The sequence below is a fragment of the Trachemys scripta genome, chromosome 13 (assembly GCF_013100865.1).
Source record: "Trachemys scripta elegans isolate TJP31775 chromosome 13, CAS_Tse_1.0, whole genome shotgun sequence".
Classification (NCBI taxonomy): domain Eukaryota; kingdom Metazoa; phylum Chordata; order Testudines; family Emydidae; genus Trachemys; species Trachemys scripta.
Window position 1 is genome coordinate 6,558,577 of NC_048310.1, and position 24,474 is coordinate 6,583,050.

The 24,474-nt window shown below is 42.5% G+C and overlaps 1 protein-coding gene across 1 annotated transcript in view; it reads right to left on the minus strand.

Annotated features, from left to right (window-relative positions):
* Window positions 1-2,217: 2,217 nt before the first annotated feature.
* Window positions 2,218-24,474, minus strand: part of BANP (BTG3 associated nuclear protein) — a 229,220-nt gene continuing 206,963 nt past the window's right edge. The window contains exons 11-12 of the mRNA XM_034788786.1: window positions 11,254-11,397; window positions 2,218-3,031 (exon numbers count right to left, since the gene is read on the minus strand). Coding sequence (XP_034644677.1) covers window positions 2,960-3,031; window positions 11,254-11,397 — 216 coding nt within the window. The 3' untranslated portion in view covers window positions 2,218-2,959. The remainder of the gene's footprint in view (window positions 3,032-11,253; window positions 11,398-24,474) is intronic.

Consider the following 24,474-nt stretch of genomic DNA (forward strand, 5'->3'; position numbering starts at 1 on the left):
CAATGCCAGGTGCCCCAGAGGGCATGAACAGAACAGGGAATCATCAAGTGATCCATCCTGCCGCCCATTCCCAGCTTCTGGCAAACAGAGGCTAGGGACACTATCCCTCCACATCCTGGCTAATAGCCACTGATGGACCTATCCTCCATGAACTTATTTAGTTCTTTTTTGATATATATAAATATATATCTACACACACACACACAGAACTATCATCACTTTCATCCTCTCCTGCCAAGAGCATGCAGTGCTCAAATGGTTAATGGAAAATCACTTGACAACAAGCCTTTGCCATCTGCTCCATCTGGTACTCTAGCTGCAAAATGCATAGAGAACACAACTCAGAGAGAGAGAGAGAGAACTCTGTGGTTTAAATGCATGTGTGCTGTGTTTACACAATGCAGCATGTGCACTTGTTGTTTTCCTCAGGTCTCAGAGCAGGGGGAAAAGGCAGCACTTTCTAATAGAGAGCATGAAGGTTTTACCTCCAACAGGAATATCGTAAGAGAGGATTATGTAGCTTTATCCTCAATAACCAGCAGCTTCACCTTCCCAGGCTTCTGCACTGTCACTTCCAAATAGTGTTTTCTTATTAAACAGCCACTCTGAAATATGCAGGAATTACTGTATTTTTAGGCTTCCCTTTGGATGCAAAGTTATTTAATCATCATCCAGTTTGGGAAGCACTATTAAAAAATGAAACTGGCAAGTAGCCATATTCTTTAACCTGTTGTAAATGTAGTTTTGACAGACTCTGGCTGGTAATTTGTATTGTACTTGTGCCTCAGCAAATATCCTAATGAAAAGCATGAACTTATAGTAAACTTATTACTTACCAGGGACAATATTTGCAAGAAATCTTGGGTGTTGAGGCCTACAGCTCAGGAGGGATGTTTTCCTAAGTTAAGCCAAATAGAATTTGTGGCTATTTCTCATTCACTAACATTTGAATAGATATACAATATATTATCTGTCAATAAGAACCTAGCTTATTCAGTTAAAAAAAATAAACAACTATACTTTTCTCATTGGCTGAAACACACAAGCAGGTCTGTTCTCTAAGCCAATAATATCCTGCAAACAATATCTCTTCCCCTCAAATTAGCTTACTAAATAAACACATCTGGGGTGAAATCCTGGGTGTGTTGAAATCAGTGGCAAAACTCCCTTTGACTTCAATGGGGCCAGTATTTCACTCCTGGAGGGGTGAGGCAGGCAGAGAAGTGGCCTTTGAGGTAACTATGGACCTGCTCTATTTTTTGAAAGCTTTTAGCAGAGTAAGTCCAGAGTCCCATGTGAATGTAAAGGAACCCAGGGTGATGTAGGAAAGTCTCGCAGAGAAAGATCAGTGATTTCAAGATCATGAATCCTACTAAATTAGACATCATTACTGAACTACTGAATCACAAATCTTACAAAAAATGATTTAATCTAAAGGGCACTACTCAGCTGGCTCAACAGAGATAAATAACGAATAAATAACTAGATCAACACCTCCTGAGAAAGAAACCCTCATACCGCATATACCATATGTGGCAGCAGCAGAACAGTATCCTAAATAGAAACCATCTATATCCAGGAACTCTGTAATCAATCAAAGGAGCAAAAATGACCAGAATAAGGCTGGGGTTTCAAAGAGGACTGGCTAAAGGAGTCAGGTGACCAACTCCAATTTACTTAATCCCAGCCTAAGTTATTGACAACAAATCATCTAACCAGGTCTAACCCACACCCACTTATTGCTTACAGAAAGTACAGCTGACATGCAATGTTGTCACTCAAAGTGCAACGTTCCCCACAGGGCTGGAGGCAGGAGTGGCTCCAGGGAGAAGAATTCTGAGGTGCCCGTATAAATTTGGTTTGAAATGGCTTTATAAATTTACTGTGTAAGATGCAATTTGCAGACTCTGAAGCTCAGAAAGGTTCACATTGGAACAAACCAAATGTTTCCCATGATGGAATGCCACTGCAAATTCATAGACCGAGGTTTGGCTAATAACAGCATCATGCCTATTTGGTGGGACCAAAGTAAGACTAGACCTTGTCTTCCCTGTAGACTTTACTTAGTCTCACCTCTGAATTGGTCCTATGCCTCTACAGACAGCAGATATCTATAAATATTTCATAGCTATAGTGTTATAAAAATAACCAGCGTAAAATGTGTTCTCACCTAAGGATATACAATGGGGTGGTGGAGGGGAGAGGGAAATTACACTGTTCATAAATACACATTTATTTGTTTCTTTAGAAATGCATAATTACAGCATTTGATAGCATTTTTTCCTTAGAAAAGTAGTTAAGCAACAATACAAACAAAATTGTTAGTCTTTTGCAAATACAATTTTTCATTACACTGAACAGAAATCACCAGCCAAAGGGTAATACTTGCAGTATGGTTTTTTTCTTTTTTTAAACATTTTCTTTTTTTGTTATAAACACCTTAGCAAATAAAAAAGCCGTTTAAACAATGAAAAATATTTGAGCTCTTGATTTCTATATGTGATAAAGCATGTACTGCAAAGCAGCAATGTGTTCGATAAGAGAGCTATGGACATTCAGTGGTACGAGTCACAGAAGAAATGATGGGATAAAACATTAACTTGGTTTTAATGTTTTGACTGATTAGGTGTTTTGTTTTTTTTCTCATGGAGGGAATATTTTTCCTTAAATACCTAAGGGATGAACCTGTATATTTAGAGGGCCAACTCCTCAGCTGGTGTAAAGTGATGTAGTTCCACTGAAGTCAGAGCTACACTGATTTACACCAGGTGAGGATCTAGCCATGTGTGTAAAAACAAACAGACCAACAGAACAGTGATATTTACAGGAGACGTAAATGAAAATGTCTGTTAGTCTGATGGTCACATCCTTTCTCCTGTTGTTGTACGTGGGCAGCAACCCTTAGCTTCTGACTGTGGTCACTGGCATCTGGATCTATGAAGCTTCCACAATTCTTGCCTTACTCGATCTGGATTGCTCCGTGTTCTATCTGCATTTCTGGCTGGATAGTTGATTGAAGGGAATCTGTGCTCTATGGAAAGAAACAAAAAAAATGAATTCATATTTTACTTCAAATTATCTTCTCAACGCAAGTGCATTAAAGAAGATGCTAAAAGCAAGTTACTCAAGATCTTTAATCCCCGCTCCACCACTGACTTGCTATGTGGCCTTCTATGCCAGTTGCTTCACTGTCTCATCCTCCCCACCTGGGAGAAAGGGATAATGTCACTTACCTGGCTCACAGGAGCATAGGGAAAACTGCTGAGTACATGTTTGTATAGCATTTTGAAAAACATAAAGCTAATAAAAATGCAAAGTGTTATTAAAACACTATATCTTTTTTGATGCTAAAAATTTTATTATCTTCCTTTTGGCCACATAGAAATCTCAATTAATTACCAGATCTTCCTAATGTGTCCAAAATTAAAGGAGTGGTTTTTTTTCCAAAGATGGGCAGAGAATGTAGGAGAACCATTAGTGCCAACCCAACTTTTGAGTTTTGGTAAAATGCCATCTAAAATAAATAAAATACTTAGGAAGCTGCTCAGAAAATAAATTGTAAATCCCAATTTTTTAAAAAAGCCGGAAAGGATGACGATCAAGAGGACTTAAACCAGAGCAAAGTAAAAAGAAGACACACGCACACACAAAGTTTAAGCAGTACACCACTCCCAGCTCTCCCTCCAGTATGGCTGCAGTTACACTGACATAAAGGTGCTTAATGTTCATACGGGAAGGGGAATACACTATACTGTTAAAAGGCACCTTTACATTGGTATAACTCCATCCACACTAAAGGTTGTATCAGTACAACCATTTCAATAAAAAAAATCAAAACCCTAACCAAAATAGTTACAGCAACCCAAAACTTGTGTGTGGATCAGGCACACACTGGAATTGAAATGGGAGTTTATATAAGTTTTAGAACAGTAGCATTCCACCTTTACCGTGTACAATGGGCCTTTTTGTATACTCCTCCTGGGGTTCTCAGACAAACAAGACAGGCGCATTTAAGTGCAATTCACACCTAATAAACAAGGTCAAATAAGAATAAAAGTACTGTAAATAATCCTGGTGTTTTCTGGGAAATTAACTTTCTCCCTCTAAAAGGAGGCAAAGAATTCTCGATTCCTACAGAGAGGAAATAGACCTGTATGAACAGGATTAAAAGAAAAACAAATCAAAACCCCATACAACTGATTTACTCTTAAAAAGAAAAAAAGATGTTTGCATTAAGAATGTGAGTTATTCACATATTGGTCCAGTCAAGTGAGGCCTCCAAGTGAGTAGCTAATGTGGAAAGCCTCAGGGGTTTGTGACAGAGATTCTGCATGAAGCAAAGTGAACCTAGATTGTCATATAAGTTGTACTTTGAGACAACTGATGCTCTGGGAACAGGACAGGGTGCAAGAGCAATAGAGTAGCAACACTGCCATTACAGGAAAAAGGTACTTTTTGGCACCCTATTTACTGCCCTCTCTCTCCCAATAAAGAAAAACTAGCATCAACACTTGGGATGGGGCTTCAGAGAAACCAGGAGTGAAACACAGCTAATGGTTTTCCTACCCAAACACTGCTGGACTGTAGTGGCTTATTCAAATAAAAATACTGTGAGGTTCAACTTGTCAAAGCTTTCTTCTTAAATTAAGGTTTCACTGTGAAATTAATTCTTGCCTGCTTTTTTGTGTTCTGTTGCCAGTACTTACATGTAGCTTCAATTTTTTTTCCTGTGGAATTCTTTGAGTCATTTGATTGCTTATTTACTTGTCCTATATAACAGTGCCAATCAGAAGAATAATGCTAACAGCTTGTCAACAGCTAAGCTTTAAAGCAACTACCTAAACACCTGGGGGAAAAAAAATCTATAACACAAGCACCGACTATATATCCAGGATTCAGGCTATCAGGCCAGAAGTTCGAGACTGTTTGAAGAGCTTGCAAGTGAGCTTGCATTGTGTGGTTTTCCCCCCATGTTAACCAAAATTTGACCCCCAATCGGGAGATTTCAGTGAAAAAAATAATATGTGATATTACCACATTTTGTTCTTGCAAATTAATATGTCAAGAATCATTAGAGTTTCTATAAGTAGAGAATGAAATCAGGACATGAAAGTATGCAAACTACTTCTAGGCCCTGAATATCAGCCAGATCTCAACCCGACCTCTGGACATGCAGTTGCAATTTTGTGCCTGCGATGCACCGCTGACATACTATTAGTTAGATGTCTAAGTACCTGATTTGTGAGCACAAATTACACTGGTCTACAATTTTTGAGAAGTCGTCTGCTTCAGAGATAAAATGTGCTATTTATTATGTATTTTTTGTGTGCTGAATTCAAATATGACAATTAAAACAACTGACTGGCTACTGTTTCTAAGATATTTAAGTTTTTACATTTTATGTCTATGTATATTGTGTAGATAGTAGAGTTTTAATCATAAATTGTAAACCTAGGTCTTTTCATGTGTTTATGGTTGCTTTACATGATAATATTTCACCTGTCCTGTTTATGTAACACTTGAAAAATCAGCAAAAGGGTTATATAAATAAAATTTATTATGAAACAAAAGGCAAAAAACTATTCTGTACATAGTTTAGTCCTATTCAGTGTCTACTCGGCGCTTCTTGGCTTGTCTCTTGTATTCATTAAATGGAGCATCTCTTGTCACTGTCCAGCAATAGTCTGCAAGCATTGATGGGCTCCATTTGCCCTTATAGCGTTTCTCCATTGTTGCAATGTCCTGGTGAAATTGCTCGCCGTGCTCGTCGCTCACTGCTCCGCAGTTCGGTGGAAAAAAATCTAGATGAGAGTGCAAAAAATGTATCTTTAGTGACATGTTGCAACCAAGGCTTTTGTATGCCTTGAGGAGGTTTTCCACCAACAACCTATAGTTGTCTGCCTTGTTGTTTCCGAGAAAATTTATTGCCACTAACTGGAAGGCTTTCCATGCCGTCTTTTCCTTGCCACGCAGTGCATGGTCAAAAGCATCATCTCAAAGAAGTTCACAAATCTGAGGACCAACAAAGACACCTTCCTTTATCTTAGCTTCACTAACCTTGGAAATTTTCCATGAAGGTACTTGAAAGCTGCTTGTGTTTTGTCAATGGCCTTGACAAAGTTCTTCATCAGACCCAGCTTGATGTGTAAGGATGGTAACAAAATCTTCCTTGATTCAACAAGTGGTGGATGCTGAACACTTTTCCTCCCAGGCTCCAATGACTGTCGGAGTGGCCAATCTTCCTTGATGTAGTGGGAATCTCTTGCACGACTATCCCATTCGCAGAGAAAACAGCAGTACTTTGTGTATCCAGTCTGCAGACCAAGCAAGAGAGCAACAACCTTCAAATCGCCACAAAGCTGCCACTGATGTTGGTCATAGTTTATGCACCTCAAAAGTTGTTTCATGTTGTCATAGGTTTCCTTCATATGGACTACATGACCAACTGGAATTGATGGCAAAACATTGCCATTATGCAGTAAAACAGTTTTAAGACTCGTCTTCGATGAATCAATGAACAGTCTCCACTCATCTGGATCATGAACGATGTTGAGGGCTGCCATCACACTGTCGATGTTGTTGCAGGCTACAAGATTACCTTCCATGAAGAAGAATGGGACACGATCCTTTTGACGGTCACGGAACATGGCAACCCTAACATCACCTGCCAGGAGATTCCACTGCTGTAGTCTGGAGCCCAACAGCTCTGCCTTACTCTTGGGTAGTTCCAAATCCCTGACAAGGTCATTCAGTTCACCTTGTGTTATGAGGTGTGGTTCAGAGGAGGAGGATGGGAGAAAATGTGGGTCCTGTGACATTGATGGCTCAGGACCAGAAGTTTGATCCTCTTCCTCATCTGACTCAAGTGAGAATGATTCTGGTGCATCAGGAACCGGCAGTCCTTCTCCGTGGGGTACTGGGCATATAGCTGATGGAATGTTTGGATAATGCACAGTCCACTTTTTCTTCTTTGACACACCTTTCCCAACTGGAGGCACCATGCAGAAGTAACAATTGCTGCTATGATCTGTTGGCTCTCTCCAAATCATTGGCACTGCAAAAGGCATAGATTTCCTTTTCCTGTTCAACCACTGGCAAAGATTTGTTGCACAAGTGTTGCAGCATATGTGTGGGGCCCACCTCTTGTCCTGATCTCCAATTTTGCAGCCAAAATAAAGGTGATAGGCTTTCTTAACCATAGTGGTTATACTGCGCTTTTGTGATGCAAAAGTCACTTCACCACAAACATAGCAGAAGTTATCTGCACTGTTCACACAAGTACGAGGCATCTCTGCTCACATTGGCTAAACAGAAATGTGTCCCTTTGCAAAATCAAACGCTGACAAATAAGAGAGCACGACACTGTACGATTTCTAGAGCTGATATAGGGCAATTTGTTCAGCAGAGTGACATAAGCTTCATTATGATTGCATCATCCATGACTTCTAGGAATAACATGATGCAATTCATATCATGTATGATGCAATACCAGCTTCAGATTGCATCATTCATTGTTTTGCCTAAAAAGCAAGTACTGTCCAAACCCAGTCATAGATTTATTCATAGATCCAGTCAAAGATGTATTTTATTCATTTCTGGTTTAAATTGAGATCCCTTCCCTTTATAACTCACTTATCCTCCGCCATTCCCAAGTCAAGGGTCGTATATACTGACCCAATAGCATATCTTGAAAACTAGAGCCAATCAACAATTTTAATCATTTTCGTTCTCAGTGACCCAGAATTAGTAAAGTTTGACTACATTTATTTCAGAAGCATTTTGGCTGTAGAGCAGTGTTACCAGTCAGACTTCTAGTTATTAACACTTGTGCCTTAAATTAACTTGCAAGTACAAAACTGTGCTTGAATAAACTGAAATTAGTATTGAACATCAGGGCATTCGTATCTGCTTCAGTTCAACTCAAAGGAGTGATTAATTTCAAAGGAGCTTCATTTCTGCCTCTAATTTTACATGTGCAACCTGGCATCCATAAACAATAAGGCACTGTTTGGAGGGCAGAAAAGTGAGAAATTAGAGGCTGATTTTCAGACCTGAGGTGTTCACATGTGATGTTTTCAACTTGGAATTTGTGTAGGGTACTGGATTTTGGCCCTGGAGGTCAACAATGAGCCCCACTTTTGACAAGCTTGGATACAGAAACAGATTCAAAATGTTTGAGACCACGAAAATATCTCTGCATAGAACTTTCTGGAAAAAGAAATAATACAGGTTGCTGCTGCATTACTGAGCTAAGATGTGCATTTAATATTTTTCCCTTTATCCAATCAGTTCATTTCCAGTTATGCAGGACCACTCCATCATTTCAGCCAACCTGGTTATTTGTTTATGAGTTCCTAAGTAATCCATACATTTTAAGGTGATGCAAATATTAGGTTCGTTTTACTAATTAACATTTATGGTTCCTTAGTTTTTAGTCTGTGCAAACTAGGAACTATTTACCGTGAACTTATTTTTAGCCTTTTTTGCATTTCTTTCCATACCCCTCTTGTTTTACATTCCTTTCAGTTTATCTACAACTTGGTATAAATCTCTGTGGTTAGCCACAATGTTATAACCTAACACAGTGCAAAGTGTCTCTGAAAGAAAGTGACTCCTTTTGTGGTTGCCAATCGTGTGGGAGACAGATGCCTATGTTAACGGCTGGACTCGACAACCAACTGCCTGTCAGATCTAATAGCTGAGAGGGATGATAATGTCACAAAAAATCCGGCTCCCTAACAAATTCAGTGGGAAGTGATTTATGGGAACACTCTGGGGCCCAGATCTGCAATGGCAATTTACTATGAACGAGCACCTCTGAATGTGTGATGCAGCAGTATTTTATTACTTGGATCGAGTCAGAAGTGTGCATGGCACTTTAAAGGTTTAAAATAAATAAATATGGCAAGAGCCCCGTACTGAGAAGCTGATTGTCTGTGACATTTGTGATAGACGCTGCAATCCCATGCAGTATCTTTGGGGACCGTTGTTTTAAATTTATGAATGATTTATGTATGATTGGGTTCTGCGCCGGGGGAAGGTTACTACAGCTCCTTCAGGAACTCAAAACAGACTAAGATGAGCTGGTAAGGGCACTTATACAGTTAAAATGCTGCATCGGTGCACCTGTGCTGCTGTAGTGCTTTAATGAAGATGCTAGTTAATTCACCTCTCTGAGAGGCAGTAGCTTTGTTGGCAGGAGAAGCTCTCCCACTGAAGTAGCGCTGTCCACATGGAGGGCTAGCTCGGTATAATTATGTTGCTCGGGGGGGATGGATTTTTCACATCCCTGAGCGACGTAGCTATGCTGATATAGGTCTGTAGTGTAGACAAGACCAACGACTGTAAACAACTCCAGAGAGGTACCATGCCCTGAGGTGGTTTGCATATACCAGTTCAAACCTGGTTTTCCAGAGACCAAGAGACAAAGAAAGCTGTTTGGCTGAATTTAAACAGACTCCGGGCCTTCATTTTGAGTGAGCAAACAGATGTGATCTTCTGTACAAGGGGAGACCTCAACCCTTGCTGAAGGGTTGGAAAGGATATTGTACTACTAGCTTCCTCGTGTGGAAAATGGGCAATTTCTAGTATGTTTAGTACGCATGTGGGACCTTTCTTTGTTTTCATATATTTTCTTTTGCCTTAAGATTAAGTGTACTTTGCTTTGGAAGAGCCACGTGGTCATTAGTAAAAACACAATTTTTGTCCTTATTTATTGTACGTTATGGGTAGACAATGTACAGGAATATTTTGTTCCAATACTGGTTTGATAATTTATTGGGCTATATATTCCCACTCTGTTAAGGCATAGTTCTGGATATATTATTTTAGGCATACAGAGGCCTTCAGGCATAGGGGATCTATAAATAAAAATGCATAATCACTATTATTATTATTTTTTACGGTGGCCTTAAAACACCAGAAGGCTCCTGGACACAATAGACCAGCTTCAGGTTACATGTCAAGGCTTATCGCTCTTGCATGTCATTCTGGATATGCACACTTGGGAAGGGTTTCTTTCCACTCATGACAGAATACACGGTCAGCAGCAGGCCTTGCTTATTACACCTCTGTATTCAAAATTCATGTAACTATCAGGCCATTTAAAATTCTTTTGTTCCCAAAACTTTAAGTTGCTGAGCAACCTCAACTTGCATTCACTCCAATTTGAGTCCAGCATGCTCTGCACCACTCAGGAGGCCCTCAAAAAAGCAGGACTTTGGTTTGTAACTATTTTTTAATCTTAACAGTCTAAAACAAGCCGGTCAAACTGGTAATCTCCAATACACGTACCACAATACTGGAGAACATCATAACTTACAAAATGCAACATTTTTTTTTCCCAGAGAGCTGATCAAGCAATTTTTTGCCCATAGCTAATATTTGCAGCCAGGTTAGACATCCCCACAAAATAGGGGTTTACAATAGGAATGGTGACAAAATCCAACTCTGGAGCCAGCTAGTGGCACTGCTAGTGGCACTGCATAATACCGTTCATGATATGGCTGGCAGTTCAGTTTGCATTCCTTCTGGGCTCCTTTGAGCAGTTTTGGGAGTAAAGCAACTACCTTCGAAAATTTGACACTGTTTGAGACCAGCCTCGTTTTGTTGCCATCATCATCTGTCACTGCTTTGAGCGGATGAGAAATTAGGCATGTACTCTTGATGAGTGACTGTCAGGTTGCAGTCAGACGGCCTGAGATCACTGCCGAGTTCAAGTACCTTTATATTTCCTGAGAAAAACAAGAGTTTTCTATAGCCAGCTACATGAACATTCATTTTAAAAGAGAGCCTCAAGTGTTTGCTTACAATTGCTAACACTGCAGCTGATGTGGGAAATCCAAACAGTGGATCAAAATGATTGAACTGCAGGCAGGAAGGGCAGGCACCCTTCAAGAAGATTGGACTTGAGAACCTCAGGCTGAAAGAAGCTTTCCTAATATGACTCTAGGCAAACATCTTCCTCCTGTCCTATCAGCTTGGTGTTCCTCTTTTACTGATTCAGGAAAATGATGATGACTAAAATGACTATACTCTAGGGGCAATCGAGCAAGGACTCAGAGGTAGGAACAAGGCCAGGAATAGTCAAAGGCTGTTTATAAATGGAGGCATTCATTATAGGAGACATTTTTAGAGTTGAGAAATTGCGTATTATAAACCCTAAGGGAATGGAATATTTGTGGACAGAAACATAGTTATTCTGACAGGCATTAGCATCTTTTTAAGTACTTTCAAATGGGAAAAAATACATACTTGATTAGTAGCAGCGTGGTCTGTCACTGGTGCCAGCTGGACATATTGGACCTGGATATCACTCCCTTGGAGTGGGGATCCGTCTACGCCCCCAGATGCAGGATCTGCAGAGGCAACAGCTATCAACTGAGCACCCTGTAACACCTGCAGACAAACCAACAGAGAAAATATCCTGTAAACAACCATAATTACAAAGGCATTGTGAACATTGTGAAACATCTGTAACTACAAAACAGATGTGAAACCAAAAAAACAGGAACCCCACCAAAAAACTATCCATCAATAATGGTTAAGTTAAATTGCAAGGGTTTCCAAGAGAATAGGTATTCAGACTGAAGGACAGTTAGACCAGAAGCACTTTGTTGTGCTTTATAAAATCTGGATTCCTTCAATTTTTTAGTGAAACGGTTAACAGGCAACATACCTGGAAACGTTTACCTCTCTTATGATTCTGTAATACAAAACAGTTCTGTATTCAAAATGTATCAGCACTAGTGACGGCACAAAACCATCCTGAGGGATTATGCTAAATACTCCCGGTTTCATTTCTTTAATTAAAATAAAACCACCTTTGATTAACACAAACAGAATGAGGCTGTTATGCGGCACTTACACACTGCTTCCTATAACTAACTGCTGAACCTATTTTTCTTGTAATGAGTGCACCCAATTCCCATTAGCCTAGTTGGGGGTTACACCAACATTCTGAGGAGAGAACCAAAATGGAACACTGGTGTTTACATCATGCTGTTCTGTGGCCCTAATCCAAAGCCCAGTCAAGTCCATGGGAGCATGTCCATTATTCCAGTGGCCTTTGAATCAGGGTGTAGAATCAGAGGCCCTGCCTGAATCCCAATAGTCAGAGGAAGATCTCTGCCCATGTCTCCTGTAACTGTACGGGGAGAGGGTAATAAAGCAGACCTGGGGACTAATGGCCCAATGACACCTCCAGAAGAAACCCAGATGCTCAGTGAGAGGAGAGGAGGAGCTAGAGCCCTGCAGTCAGTGACCAGAGTGCTGTGTTGTAATTAACCAGAGCTGGGGCTTTTTCTGCTAGATTTTATGTTTGCATAAAAACCTTTGGCTTCATTTGTTATTACAGATGTATCCTAAAGCCCATGATATGGGGTAGGAGAAGGGCTTTGCCGGGATGATTGGCTCTCGTTACTGGACCAGGTGTCTGATGCCCCTAGCTTACAAGGATATACAGTACTGTTAATGCCATAGGCCATATTTTCACAAAATTTGCAATTTTTCACATTCTTAAAATCACTTTGGAAAAGGTAATTAGTAGTTTATTAATTGCAGTTAACTCAAGCGATTAACACAAAAATATTAATTGTGATTAATCGCAGTTTTAATTGCACTGTTAAACAATAGAATACCAATTGAAATTTATTAAATATTTTTTGATGTTTTTGTACATTTTCAAATATATTGATTTCAATTACAACATATAATACAAAGTGTACAGTGCTCACTTTATAGTATTATTTTATTACAAATATTTGTACTATAAAAATGATAAACAAAAGAAACAGTGTTATTCAATTCACCTCCTACAATACCGTAATGCAATCTCTTTATCATGAAAGCACAACTTACAAATTTTGGGGGCTTTGTTACGTAACATCACTCAAAAACAAAACAATGTAATACTTCAGTGCCTACAAGTCCACGCATCCTACTTCTTGTTCAGCCAATCATTAAGACAAATACAATTGTTTACATTTATAGGAGATAATGCTGCCTGCTTCTTATTTACAATGTCTCCTGAAAGTGAGAACAGGCGTTCGCATGGCACTTCTGTAGCCGGTATTGTAAGGTATTTACACGCCAGATATGTTAAACATTTGTATGCCCTTCATACTTTGGCCACCATTCCAGAGGACATACTTCTGCTCGTTAAAAAAATAATGCGTTAATTAAATTTGTGACTGAACTACTTGGGGAAGAATAGTATGTCTCTGTGATCAGGCGCAGACTCACCCCTGCGGCGCCTCCTGCTGGTCGTCTTGGGAATTAGCTCACCATTCGTCGGAGCACCCTCTGCAGGCCAGGTGTCCCACCTGTCGTTGGCCCACGTGTCCCTCCCGGACCCCGGTGCCCTTGGCTTGGGTGCTGCCCCCCTGGCCGTACCCCACTCTCTCTCTGGGTCTCCCCATCCAGGGGAACCACCACCCCCTATCCCCACGTCGCCTCAGTCGTGGCTATTGCCAGTCACCATCTAGCCCCCGCCCCCTGGGGCGGACTGCAGTCTATCAGCCAATCATCACAGGCAACAAGGGGTTTGAACTGGCTGCCTTTGCCCACCCTCAGGCTGCCCCTCTGCAACCCCAATACCTATGTGGGCCTAGGATCAGGCCCTGCAGCCTGGGGAGTTGCTGGCCTAGGGCTTCCCTGCCCCCAAGGCCTTTCCCCAGCCCTGCCTCACTCTAGGTCCCTGGATGAGTTCCCCAGCAGCCAGGCCTGTCTCTCTCTCCAGTCAGAGTGAGACTCCTGAGCTTCTGTCGGCCCTGGTCTTCTTATAAGGCCGAGTTGCTCTGTTTGGGGCATGGCCCCAGCTGCAGCCACTTCCGCCAATCAGCCGGGGTTTTGCTCCTTGCCCCAGCCCCAGCCCTCTGCGGGGCTTTTCCAACCCCTTCCGGGCTGGAGCGGGTGTTCACCCCGCTACAGTCTCCTGCTCTGTTTTACCCACATTCTGCCATATATTTCATGTTATTGTAATCTCGGAAGATGACCCAGCACACGTTGTTCGTTTTAAAAACACTTTCACTGCAGATTTGACAAATGGCAAAAAAGATACCAATGTGAGATTTCTAAAGATAGCTACCACACTTGACCCAAGTTTTAAGAATGTGAAGTGCCTTCCAAAATCTGAGAGGGATGAGGTGTGGAACATGCTTTCAGAAGTCTTTAAAGAGCAACACTCCAATGTGAAAACTCCAGAACTCGAACCACCAAAAAAGAAACTCAACCTTCTGCTGGTGGCATCTGACTAGATGATGAAAGTGAACATGCATCAGTCTGCACTACTTTGGATCATTATCGAGCACAACCTCTCATTAGCATAGACGGATGTCTTTTGGGAGGGTGGTGGAAACATGAAGGAACATATGAATCTTTAACGCATCTGGCACGTAAATATCTTGCGACACCAATTACAACAGTGCCATGTGAAGAGGAGGTTACTCACCCTGTGCAGTAACGGACGTTCTTCGAGATGAGTGTCCCTGTGAGTGCTCCACGTCAGGTCAAGGTGCGTCCCAGCGCCTTTGATCGGAGATTTCTACAGCAGTACCCCTACGGGCCATGCACGCACTGTGCCTGCCTCACGAGCTGTCAGTGTTTGAATAGCGCGTGTACGGCCCGGGCTCCTCAGTTCCTTCTCTACAACGGAGTCCGTTCCAGATTCCAAAGTAGAGGGGAGGAGGGGGGGTAGTGGAGCACCCACAGGGACACTCATCTCGAAGAACGTCAGTTACTGCACAGGGTGAGTAACCTCCTCTTCTTCGAGAGAGATGTCCCTGTGGGTGCTCCACTTCAGGTGACTGAAAAGCAGTATCCTTTAGGATGGTCGGGACTTTGGATCAGGTAAGAAGGCTGTTGACAAGAGAGCTCTACCAATGACCTTATCACGGAAGAATGTGGTATACGGAGGTTCTGCCATGAGTGCTCCCATTTCTCCTTCTTGTCTGGCAGACGTGATTGCTATCAGGAAGGTGGTCTTCACGGATAGGTGGAGAAGGGAGCAGGTAGCCATTGGCTCAAAGGGTTTATCCATCAGGGCTTTGAGGACTAGGTGGAGGTCCCAGGGAGCAGCAGGCAGTTTTACGTCTGGATAGAATGTTTGGATGCCCTTCAGGAACCTTTTGGTTACTGGATGGGTAAAGACCGTAGTGTTGTCGATCTTATGGTGAAATGTGGTGATTGCCGTGAGGTGGACCTTGAGGGAACTCGCAGAGAGACCTAATGTTTTAAGGTCTAGCAGGTAATCCAGTATCAGTGGGAGTGGGGCGGAAACTGGGGAGGTCTGTTTGGCCATTCACCAAGATGTGAACCTCTTCCATTTATGTAGGTAAGTAGTGCATGTGGTGTGTGTCCAGCTGTGTAGTAGGACTGTCCGCACTTGTTCAGAACATGCTAACTCCTCATTAGAAAACCATTGATTAGCCGGGCCCTCAGGTGGAGTCGCTATATGTCGGGGTGAAATAGCTGGCCCCTGCATTGTGATACGAGGTTGCTGGGGGGGGGGGGTGAGAGGAATCGACGGCTTGACCAACATCCGCATGAGGAAGGGATACCATGGTTGTCAGGGCCACGATGGGATTATTAGAATGATATTGGATCTGTCTGTTCTTATCTTCTGTATTATTCTGTTCAACAGAGGTATTGGTGGAAATGCATATATGAGTGTGTCGGTCCATGGGAGCATGAAGGCGTCTCCTCGAGAGTGTTTCCCCAGGCTGGCTCTGGAACAGAATGTCGGGCATTTTTTGTTTATTGCCGTGGCAAATAGATCTAGTTCGGAATAACCCCAGGTCTGGAAAATGGTGGACAGGATGGTGTCGTCAAGTTCCCACTCATGCTGTTTGGGGAAGGATCGACTGAACTCGTCTGCGGTGGTGTTCTGAGAACCGGGCAGATATGAGGTGGAGATATGGATATTGTGTTGAAGGCACCAATTCCATCGTTTTACCGCCTCTGTGCAGAGGAAGTAGGACCGGGCTCCCCCCGTCTGTTCACATAGAACATGCATGCAATGTTGTCTGTCATGATCCGAATTCTGCAGTTTTGGATAATGGGAAGGAAAAGGAGGCAGGCATTGTGTACGGCTGGAGCTCAAGTAGATTTCTATGAAACTTGGTTTCCGTAGAGGACCAGAGGCCCTGAGTGGTGAGGTGACCCATGTGCACTCCCCATCCTATGAGGGATGCATCTGTAGTGATGGTCAGTGAAGGGGGTTCTTGTCGGAAGGGAATCCCGGCACAGATGTTGATAGGAGAGGTCCACCAGAGGAGCGAGTCCTTGACTTTCGGAGGCATAGTTAGCAATTTGTTTAATCTGTGGATATTTGGTTTGTATACCATGGCTAGCCCCCCTGAAGGCATCGCATGTACAGGCAGGCATTTGGGACCACGAAAGTCGAAGTGGCCATGTGCCCTAACAGCTGCAGGGAATCTCAGACTGTAACCCATGGGCTGGCACGTATCTGGGTAATTAGGGTACCCACTGTGTGGAATCTGTCCTGGGGAAGAGAGGCAAGACCCATGGTGGAGTCGAGGTGTGCCCCGATGAAATCGATTTGTTGGGTAGGTCATAAGGTAGATTTGTTTCTGTTTATTTGCAGACCAAGGGTGTGGAAGCTGTGCATAGAAGTCACTCGGATCGCCTCCAAGTGAGTGGGGGACTTGAGGAGACAATTGTCCAGGTAAGGAAAAATGAGGACCCCTTTCTTTCTGAGATGTGCTATTACGATTGCTAGCACTTTGGAGAAGACATGCAAGGCAGTGGAAAGGCCAAATGGCAGGACCCTGTATTGGTAGTGTTCCATTCCCACGGCAAATCTGAGAAAATGTTGATGAGCAGGGTGTATAGTGAAATGGAAATATGTGTCTTGGAGATCAAGGGTTGAAAACCAATCTCCCTGCTCCAGCATCGGAATTATCATTGGTAAAGTAACCATCAGGAATTTCTGTTTCTTGACAAACCTGCTTAGGTGTCGAAGGTCGAGGATAGGGCACCATCCGCCATTTTTCTTTTCTGTCAAGAAGTAGTTGGAATAAAACCCTTTCCCTCTGTATTGAGCTGGTACCCGCTCTATCACTCCTAGCTGTATGAGGTGTTGTACATCTTGATGGAGCAACTGTTTGTGAGGGAGTCCCTGAAAAGGGACGGGGTGGGAGGATGGGTAGGGGGTCCAGAGAGGAAGGGGATGGCATAACCCGATCTGATAATTTCCAGGATGCATCTGTTCATAGTGATAGCTTTCCAATTGGTAAGGAACAGGCACAGACAGTGTCCAAAGAAATGGATGGTTGAAATTGATGCTGAAGAGGGTGGGAGGTTTTCTATACCCTCAACCAAGGCTTCAAATTTGTTTGTTTGAGGCAGGAGGGTGGGTCGCTGTCGTTTGTGGAGGGTGATGTCGTTGGGTTCTGGGTCTATGGCATTGTTGTTGCTGCGAACTGTATTGTCTGAAGTGTTGATTTTGTGCAAAAGCATGGTAGCGTGGCCATTGGTATGGCTGATATCTGTCCTGCCTCTTTTTTGTGGCAGGTGGCTGGAGGCCTAAAGATCTGAGTGTGGCACGTGATTCTTTCACGGAATGGAGGACCTCATTGGTTGTAGAGGCTTGTCCCCATCGAAGGGAAAATGCTGGACAGTGCTCTGTATCTCCTCGGGAAAGGAGGAAGTAGCAAACCATGAGGCACGCCTCATGACAATGGCCGTGAATCTGGCAGCTGCATCTGCAGCATCGAGAGCAACCTGAAGAGTTGTGCAGGAGATCAATTGGCCCTCGGACACCACTGCTTTGAATTGTTGTCATTTCTCTTCTGACACATTATCAATACATTGCATTACTTTAGCATAATTTTTGTGGTGATATTTTGCTAAGAGCGCCGCATAATTCGCTACTCGAAATTGAAAAGTGGAAGATGAATACACTGTGCGCCCAAAGGAGTCCAGTCTCTTGTTCTCCTTGTCAGACGGGGTAAATTGGAAAGGCTGGTACTTATTTTTCTGGTTGGCCACCTCGACCACTAGCGAATTGGTTGATGGGTGAGTAAATAGAAACTTCCAACCCTTCGACGGGACAAAATATTTGTGGTCCAGTCTCTTGCTAGAGGGGGTTGTAGTGGCTGGGATCTGCCAGATAATTTTAGCTGGTTCCATGACGGCCCCATTAATTGGTAGGGCTATTTTGGATGAGGTGGTAGCTTATAATATGTCAGTGAGTTCATGGTGGGTTTCTGGTACCTCCTCCAGGATAATCTTGAGCTCATCAGTAGTGGGAGGTGGTGGGGGCACCGTGGCCTCCTGTGGTGCTATCGCTGTAGGATGGGGAGTGATGTCCTGTGCAGGTGGAGCGGCTATTTCAGGTCTTATCTGCCTATCCAGGTAAGAAAGCATCGTGGAGCGCCTGACAGCTTTTCTACGGTACCACTGCTGTTGGTGCAGGCAGAGTCTGCGGAGGCAGCCGCTGTACCGAAGGTTGCACTGGGGGTGCATACTGTGCCACAGGAGTAGGTGCCCCAGACATGGGCACTGTCGGGCAGGCAGGTGACATGAGGCAGCTTGGTGCCGGGAGCGATCAAACGGCGGTGCCATGATCTCTGTTTGTGCTCTCGGCACCGTGCTGTAGGAGGTGGGCAGCTGAAAGCCCTGAGCCTCGGCACCAGGAAGCCGAGCCGCTGTGCCTGAGGTGCTTGCAGAGTTAAAAGTGCTGAGCCAAGGAGCAGTGGGCACTTGTGAGGTGGAAGACACTTGAGACTTGTTTGCTGAGGAGCGGCCCCTGAGGGGGAGGAAGCTGGCCATTTCTTTGTTTTACCTTTCTCCCTTGAGGGTTTTAAAGAGCTTTGCTGGCCGGGGTCAGACAAAGGTCTGAGGGAGTTTCAGTTTGAGCTCCCTGTCCTTCCGGGTTCGCGTTTGAAGCTTATTACAGTGGATGCATTTTGAGGTACATGAGACTCCCCCAAACAGCATACACACTATGAATGACGATCCGAGATAGGGATGGCCTCTCTTGAAGCCGGGGGAGCCGGGCATGTCCGTAGCTGAGGTTTTTTTTTTTTTTTTTTTTAAATAACTCTAAAAACTAAACTATTTTTCTTAAATAGTAACTCTCTGACTAAACTATCTAAATTAAACTGAGATACGGAACCACCTCTGAGAGCACTGCTGAACTCCGTCTCTAGCCGGGGACAGTAGAGAAGGAACTGAGGAGCCCGGGCCATGCACGCGCTATTCAAACACTGACAGCTCGTGAGGCAGGCACAGCGTGTGCACGGCCCGTAGGGGTACTGCTGTAGAAATCTCGAATTGAAGGCGCTGGGACACACCTTGACCTGAAGTGGAGCACCCACAGGGACATCTCTCGAAGAAGAACACCTGTTCTCACTTTCAGGTGACATTGTAAATGAGAAGTGGGTAGCATTGTGTCCAGCAAATGTAAACAAACTTGTTTTTCTGAGTTACTGACTGAACAAGAAGGAGAACTGAGTGGACTTGTAGGCTCTAAAGTCTGACATTGTTTTATTTTTGAATGCAGTTATTTTTTGTACATAATTCTACATTTGTAAGTTCACCTTTCATACTTATATGAGGTGAATTGAAAAATACCATTTCTTTTGTTTTTATAGCACAAATATTTGTAATCAAAAATAAATATAAAGTGAGCACTGTACACTTTATGTTCTGTGTTGTAATGGAAATCAATATATTTGAAAACGTAGAAAACATAAAAAATATTTAAATAAATGCTATTCTATTATTAACAGTGCGATTAATGGCGATTAATTTTTTTAATTGCTTGACAGCCCTAGTAATTAGGGAAGTGTATTACATCTATATACATTTTCAAAAATATTTAACATCTATTACGCTTCTGCTGAATGTAAAATACCTTATTGGGGCCAGTGGTGATAACTAATGAAGGGGTTATAATTCTGGTAGTGGCTGTTGTAGAGGCTTTGAATTGGTTGGCCTAGTTATGTGATAATGTCAACGGAATAGAACATTCCTATAAAAGAATTGTCTCTTGCTGCTGCATAAATAAGGAGACAAAGCCAAGATCGTCATTCTCACAGCCAAAGACATTCATTTTGACAATATATTGTTACACTGTGTTCCTACTGTATAATAAAGGGGTAGATTTAATAATTAGTTCTAATGAATGTTTGTGCTCAATGAATCATTATAGATCTGCATGCTGACTGCTTTAGGTTAGGTTCATTGTTGGCTCTGAGCAATCAGAAACCATCTTACTCATTACAGAACAGTTTAAGTATGTACTTTTATAAGGAGAAGTATGAGGGCAGAATATATTTTAGGCATATCTAATCAATAATGTCTCCCCAATAAGCTCTTCTTTTAAACCTATACCAAATGCTGAAATCATTAGCTTCCATATGCTGTAATTTGTACAACAAACTTTTCAAACCACACCGATCAGCAGATTTAAACAAACAAAATTAACAAGCAAAAAACCTCAACAACAGTGAACAAAGAACAAATAATTATCCTAACACAGGTTTTTATAAAATTTGATTTCTCAGTTGTGTCTAGGTGGATGGCCACAGAGGAGTGGGTAAGCCAGAAATTCCCTGAGAAGCACAGGGGATAAAAGGAGGTGACCTCCTAGAGCAGGGGTGGGCAAACTTTTTGGCCTGAGGGCCACATCGGGGAATAGAAATTGTATGGCTGGCCATGAATGCTCACAAAATTGGGGTTGGGGTGCGGGAGGGGGTGCGGGCTCTGGGGTGGGGCTGGGGATGAGGAGTTTGGGATGTAGGAGGGTGCTCTGGGTTGGGACCGAGGGATTCAGAGGGTGGGAGGGGGATCAGGGCTGGGGTAGGAGTGCAGGAAGGGGTGCAGGCTCAGGCTGGGGGTGTGGGCTCTGGGGTGGGGCTGGGGATGAGAGGTTTGGGATGCAGGAGGGTGCTCGGGGCTGGGATCGAGGGGTTTGGAGAGCGGGAGGGGGATCAGGGCTGGGGCAGGGGGCTGGAGCGTGGCGAGAGGCTCAGGGGTGCAGGCTCCGAGCGGCACTTTCCTCAAGCATGGCGCGGTCCTGACCCAGCATCCAGCTGGAGCAGTAGAGCAGGGCTGAGCCGCGTGATTAGTCCCCGACCCAACGGGCTTAAAACAGCTCGTGGGCTGGATCCGGCCCTCGGGCCGTAGTTTGCCCATTCCTGTCCTAGAGTGACCTCAAATGATTTGGGGTGTGCTGAGGTGCAGTCGAGAAAAGGAGACCACACTGCAAAAGACTGCTTGATTTTGTTTTTAAAGGACTATGTTAATTTATGCATTTCCTCTCCATGCCATATATTTTGTAACTCCTGTACTGGAGGCACTTCACAGTCTGAATTTATGAGTATTTACCAGCCAAGAGCAGCAATTCTTGACAATTTCTGACATTGTTCATGTTATCGCTGACTGCCAAACCCCAGAATTGGGTGGGTGATTGGACTGCTACATCCCTTTTACATTATATCTATATTATAGAAATTATATTACATGAAAAAAATTCAAAGCTTAGAATAGTACCAGGTTGTACCTTTGTGGTTGCATTCCTTCCAGCAAGTTTTAGTAGGACTCATTTTAGTGGCGTATAATTTGGAGGGGATATAATCCTTTATGTTATTTTATACTGAATTTTGACAAGATTATTGGCAATAACACAGCTTTGTGCTTTAAAAATCCACCTGCCACTCCTCCGTATCAATATCTACATGAAATACTTCTTGCTGTTTAACAGAGAGTCCTTCTATATTGGATTTACTCAGAGTAAGTAATGAGACAGACTTTTCATGTTATACCTTTCTGTTGGGTAACTTTGTAATTCAGTCATCTCTCTTGGGTCCTATTTCTTTTTCAATTTTTCCTTTCCAAAATTTGAAAGAACAGACATTAAGGGAAAGGCTTCTTTCTTAGTACATCAAGAATGATAAAAATGTGATTGTGGTATAGGTGTTTATAACACAGAAATATCTCCTTTTTTATCACCTCCTATTCATGCAAACCTGGGGGGATCAGAGGTGCCTGTTTCCCTCAGTGGAGGTCAAGATGAGAGAAAAGTGCATATTAATTACTCCTAATTTTAAACCAAATTCCTACAGTCCTATTAACTACAGAATTGTTTCCAATTTGGCTATTCCACTGATCAGTCCAAGGAAGGAATCTTAGACGGTTATAATCTGAGTCAGCATCTGCTCTATACTAATAATCCAATGGCCTTCTTTATTTTCCATCATAAGAACATAAGAATGGCCATACTGGGTCAGACCAAAGGTCCATCTAGCCCAGTATCCTGTCTTCCAACAGTGGCCAATACCAGGTGTCCCACAGGGAATGAACAGAACAGGTAATCATCAAGTGATCCATCCCCTGTCGCTCATTCCCAGCTTCTGGCAAACAGAGGCTAGAGACACCATCCCTGCCCATTCTGGCTAATAGCCATTGATGGGCCTATCCTCCATGAATTCATCTAGTTCTTTTTTGAACCCTGTTGTAGTTTTGGCCTTCACAACATCCTCTGGCAAGAAGTTCCACAGGTTGACTGCATTGTGTGAAAAAATATTTCCTTTTGTTTAAAACCTGCTGCCTATTAATTGCATTTGGTGACCCCTTGTTTGTATGGTAGGAGAAGGAGTAAATTACACCTCCTTATTTACTTTCTCCACACCAGTCATGATTTTATAGAATTCTATCATATCCCCCCTTAGTCATCTCTTTTCCAAGCTGAAAAGTCCTAGTCTTATTAATCTCTTCTCATACGGCAGCCATTCCATACCCCTAATCATTTTTGTTGCCCTTTTCTGAACCTTTTTCAATTCCAGTATATCTTTGTTGAGATGGGGCGACCACATCTGCATGCAGTATTCAAGATGTGGGCATACCATGGATTTATATAGAGGCAATATGATATTTTCTATCTTATTATTTATCCCTTTCTTAATGATTCCCAAAATTCTGTTCGCTTTTTTGAGTGCCGCTGCACATTGAGTCTGGTGGCACCTTAAAGACTAACAGATTTATTTGGGCATAAGCTTTCATGAGTAAAAACCTCACTTCTTCGGATGCAACCGAAAGCTTATGCCCAAATAAATCTGTTAGTCTTTAAGGTGCCACCAGACTCCTTGTTGTTTTTGTAGATACAGACTAACACGGCTACCCCCTGATACTTGCTGCACATTGAGTGGATGTTTTCAGAGAACTATCCACAACGACTCCAAGATCTCTTTCTTGAGTTGTAACAGCTAATTTAGACCCCATCATTTTATATGTATAGTTAGGATTATGTTTTCCAATGTACCTTACTATGCATTTATCAACGTTGAATTTCATCTGCCATTCTGTTGCCCAGTCACCCAGTTTTGTGAGATCCTTTTGTAGCTCTTCGCAGTCTGCTTGGGGCTTAACTATCTTGAGTAGTTTTGTAACATCTGCAAATTTTGCCACCTCACTGTTTACCCCCTTTTCCAAATCATTTATGAATATGTTGAATAGACTGGGCCCAGTACAGACCCCTGGGGGACACCTCTATTTACCTCTCTCCTTTCTGAAAACTGACCATTTATTCCTACCTGTTTCCTGTCTTTTAACCAGTTACCAATCCCATAGGCAATGCTTCTATGATTATCTAACCAATAGTACTGTTTGAGACGTTTTAATTTTTTTAAGTGTATTGGAGAATAAATATCAGCCATCTGCTTAAAGCGACAAAGGTGGGTGAGGTAATATATTTTATTGGACCAACTTCCAAAAGATATTACCTCACCCACCTTGTCTCTCTAATATCTTGGGACCAACATAGCTATTACAACAGTGCAGCCATCTGCTTGGCTGACAAAGATTACACTCACTATAGCAACAAATACATGGACTTATACCTGCTCTTCCCATAATACACAAGAAGCATTTAAATCAGAAAAGTTTTTCCTACACTAAGATTAAACCATGCCTCCAATGAGTTACTATGACAGCTCTTTACAATTCATATAGAAAAAATGCAATGAGTATCTATCCCTAAGATGATGGCTTTTAAAATGTCACTTTATACAGGTCAGTATAATAAATTGCTAAAATACATTAAAAAAACTTTCTCCTCTCTTCTGGCACTATGTTTATGCAATGTCTTCATGAATTCAGAAGTAAAGGAAATCACTCATATAAATCCTTTGTATCCAAGTCATAAAATCTTACAGACAGAACCATAAAATAGTAGTGTTCTAAAACATCTGGATAAACAGCTTTAATGGCTAACCACCAACATTTCAGAAAATAACCCAGTTTCACAATTTTTCCCTAGATTAAGTCTCACTGTTGTGTAGATTCTGTGATGCTATTGTGACAGAGATGGCAATTTTCAGTAATATCCTTGAAAGACCTTATTTTATTAAGTTTATGTATTATTGTGGGCCAGGATTGTATATAACCTCTCTGGAGTGCGGGGGAGGGATGACGACGATGGACAGATGTAAGATCTGGGAGCAGGGATGG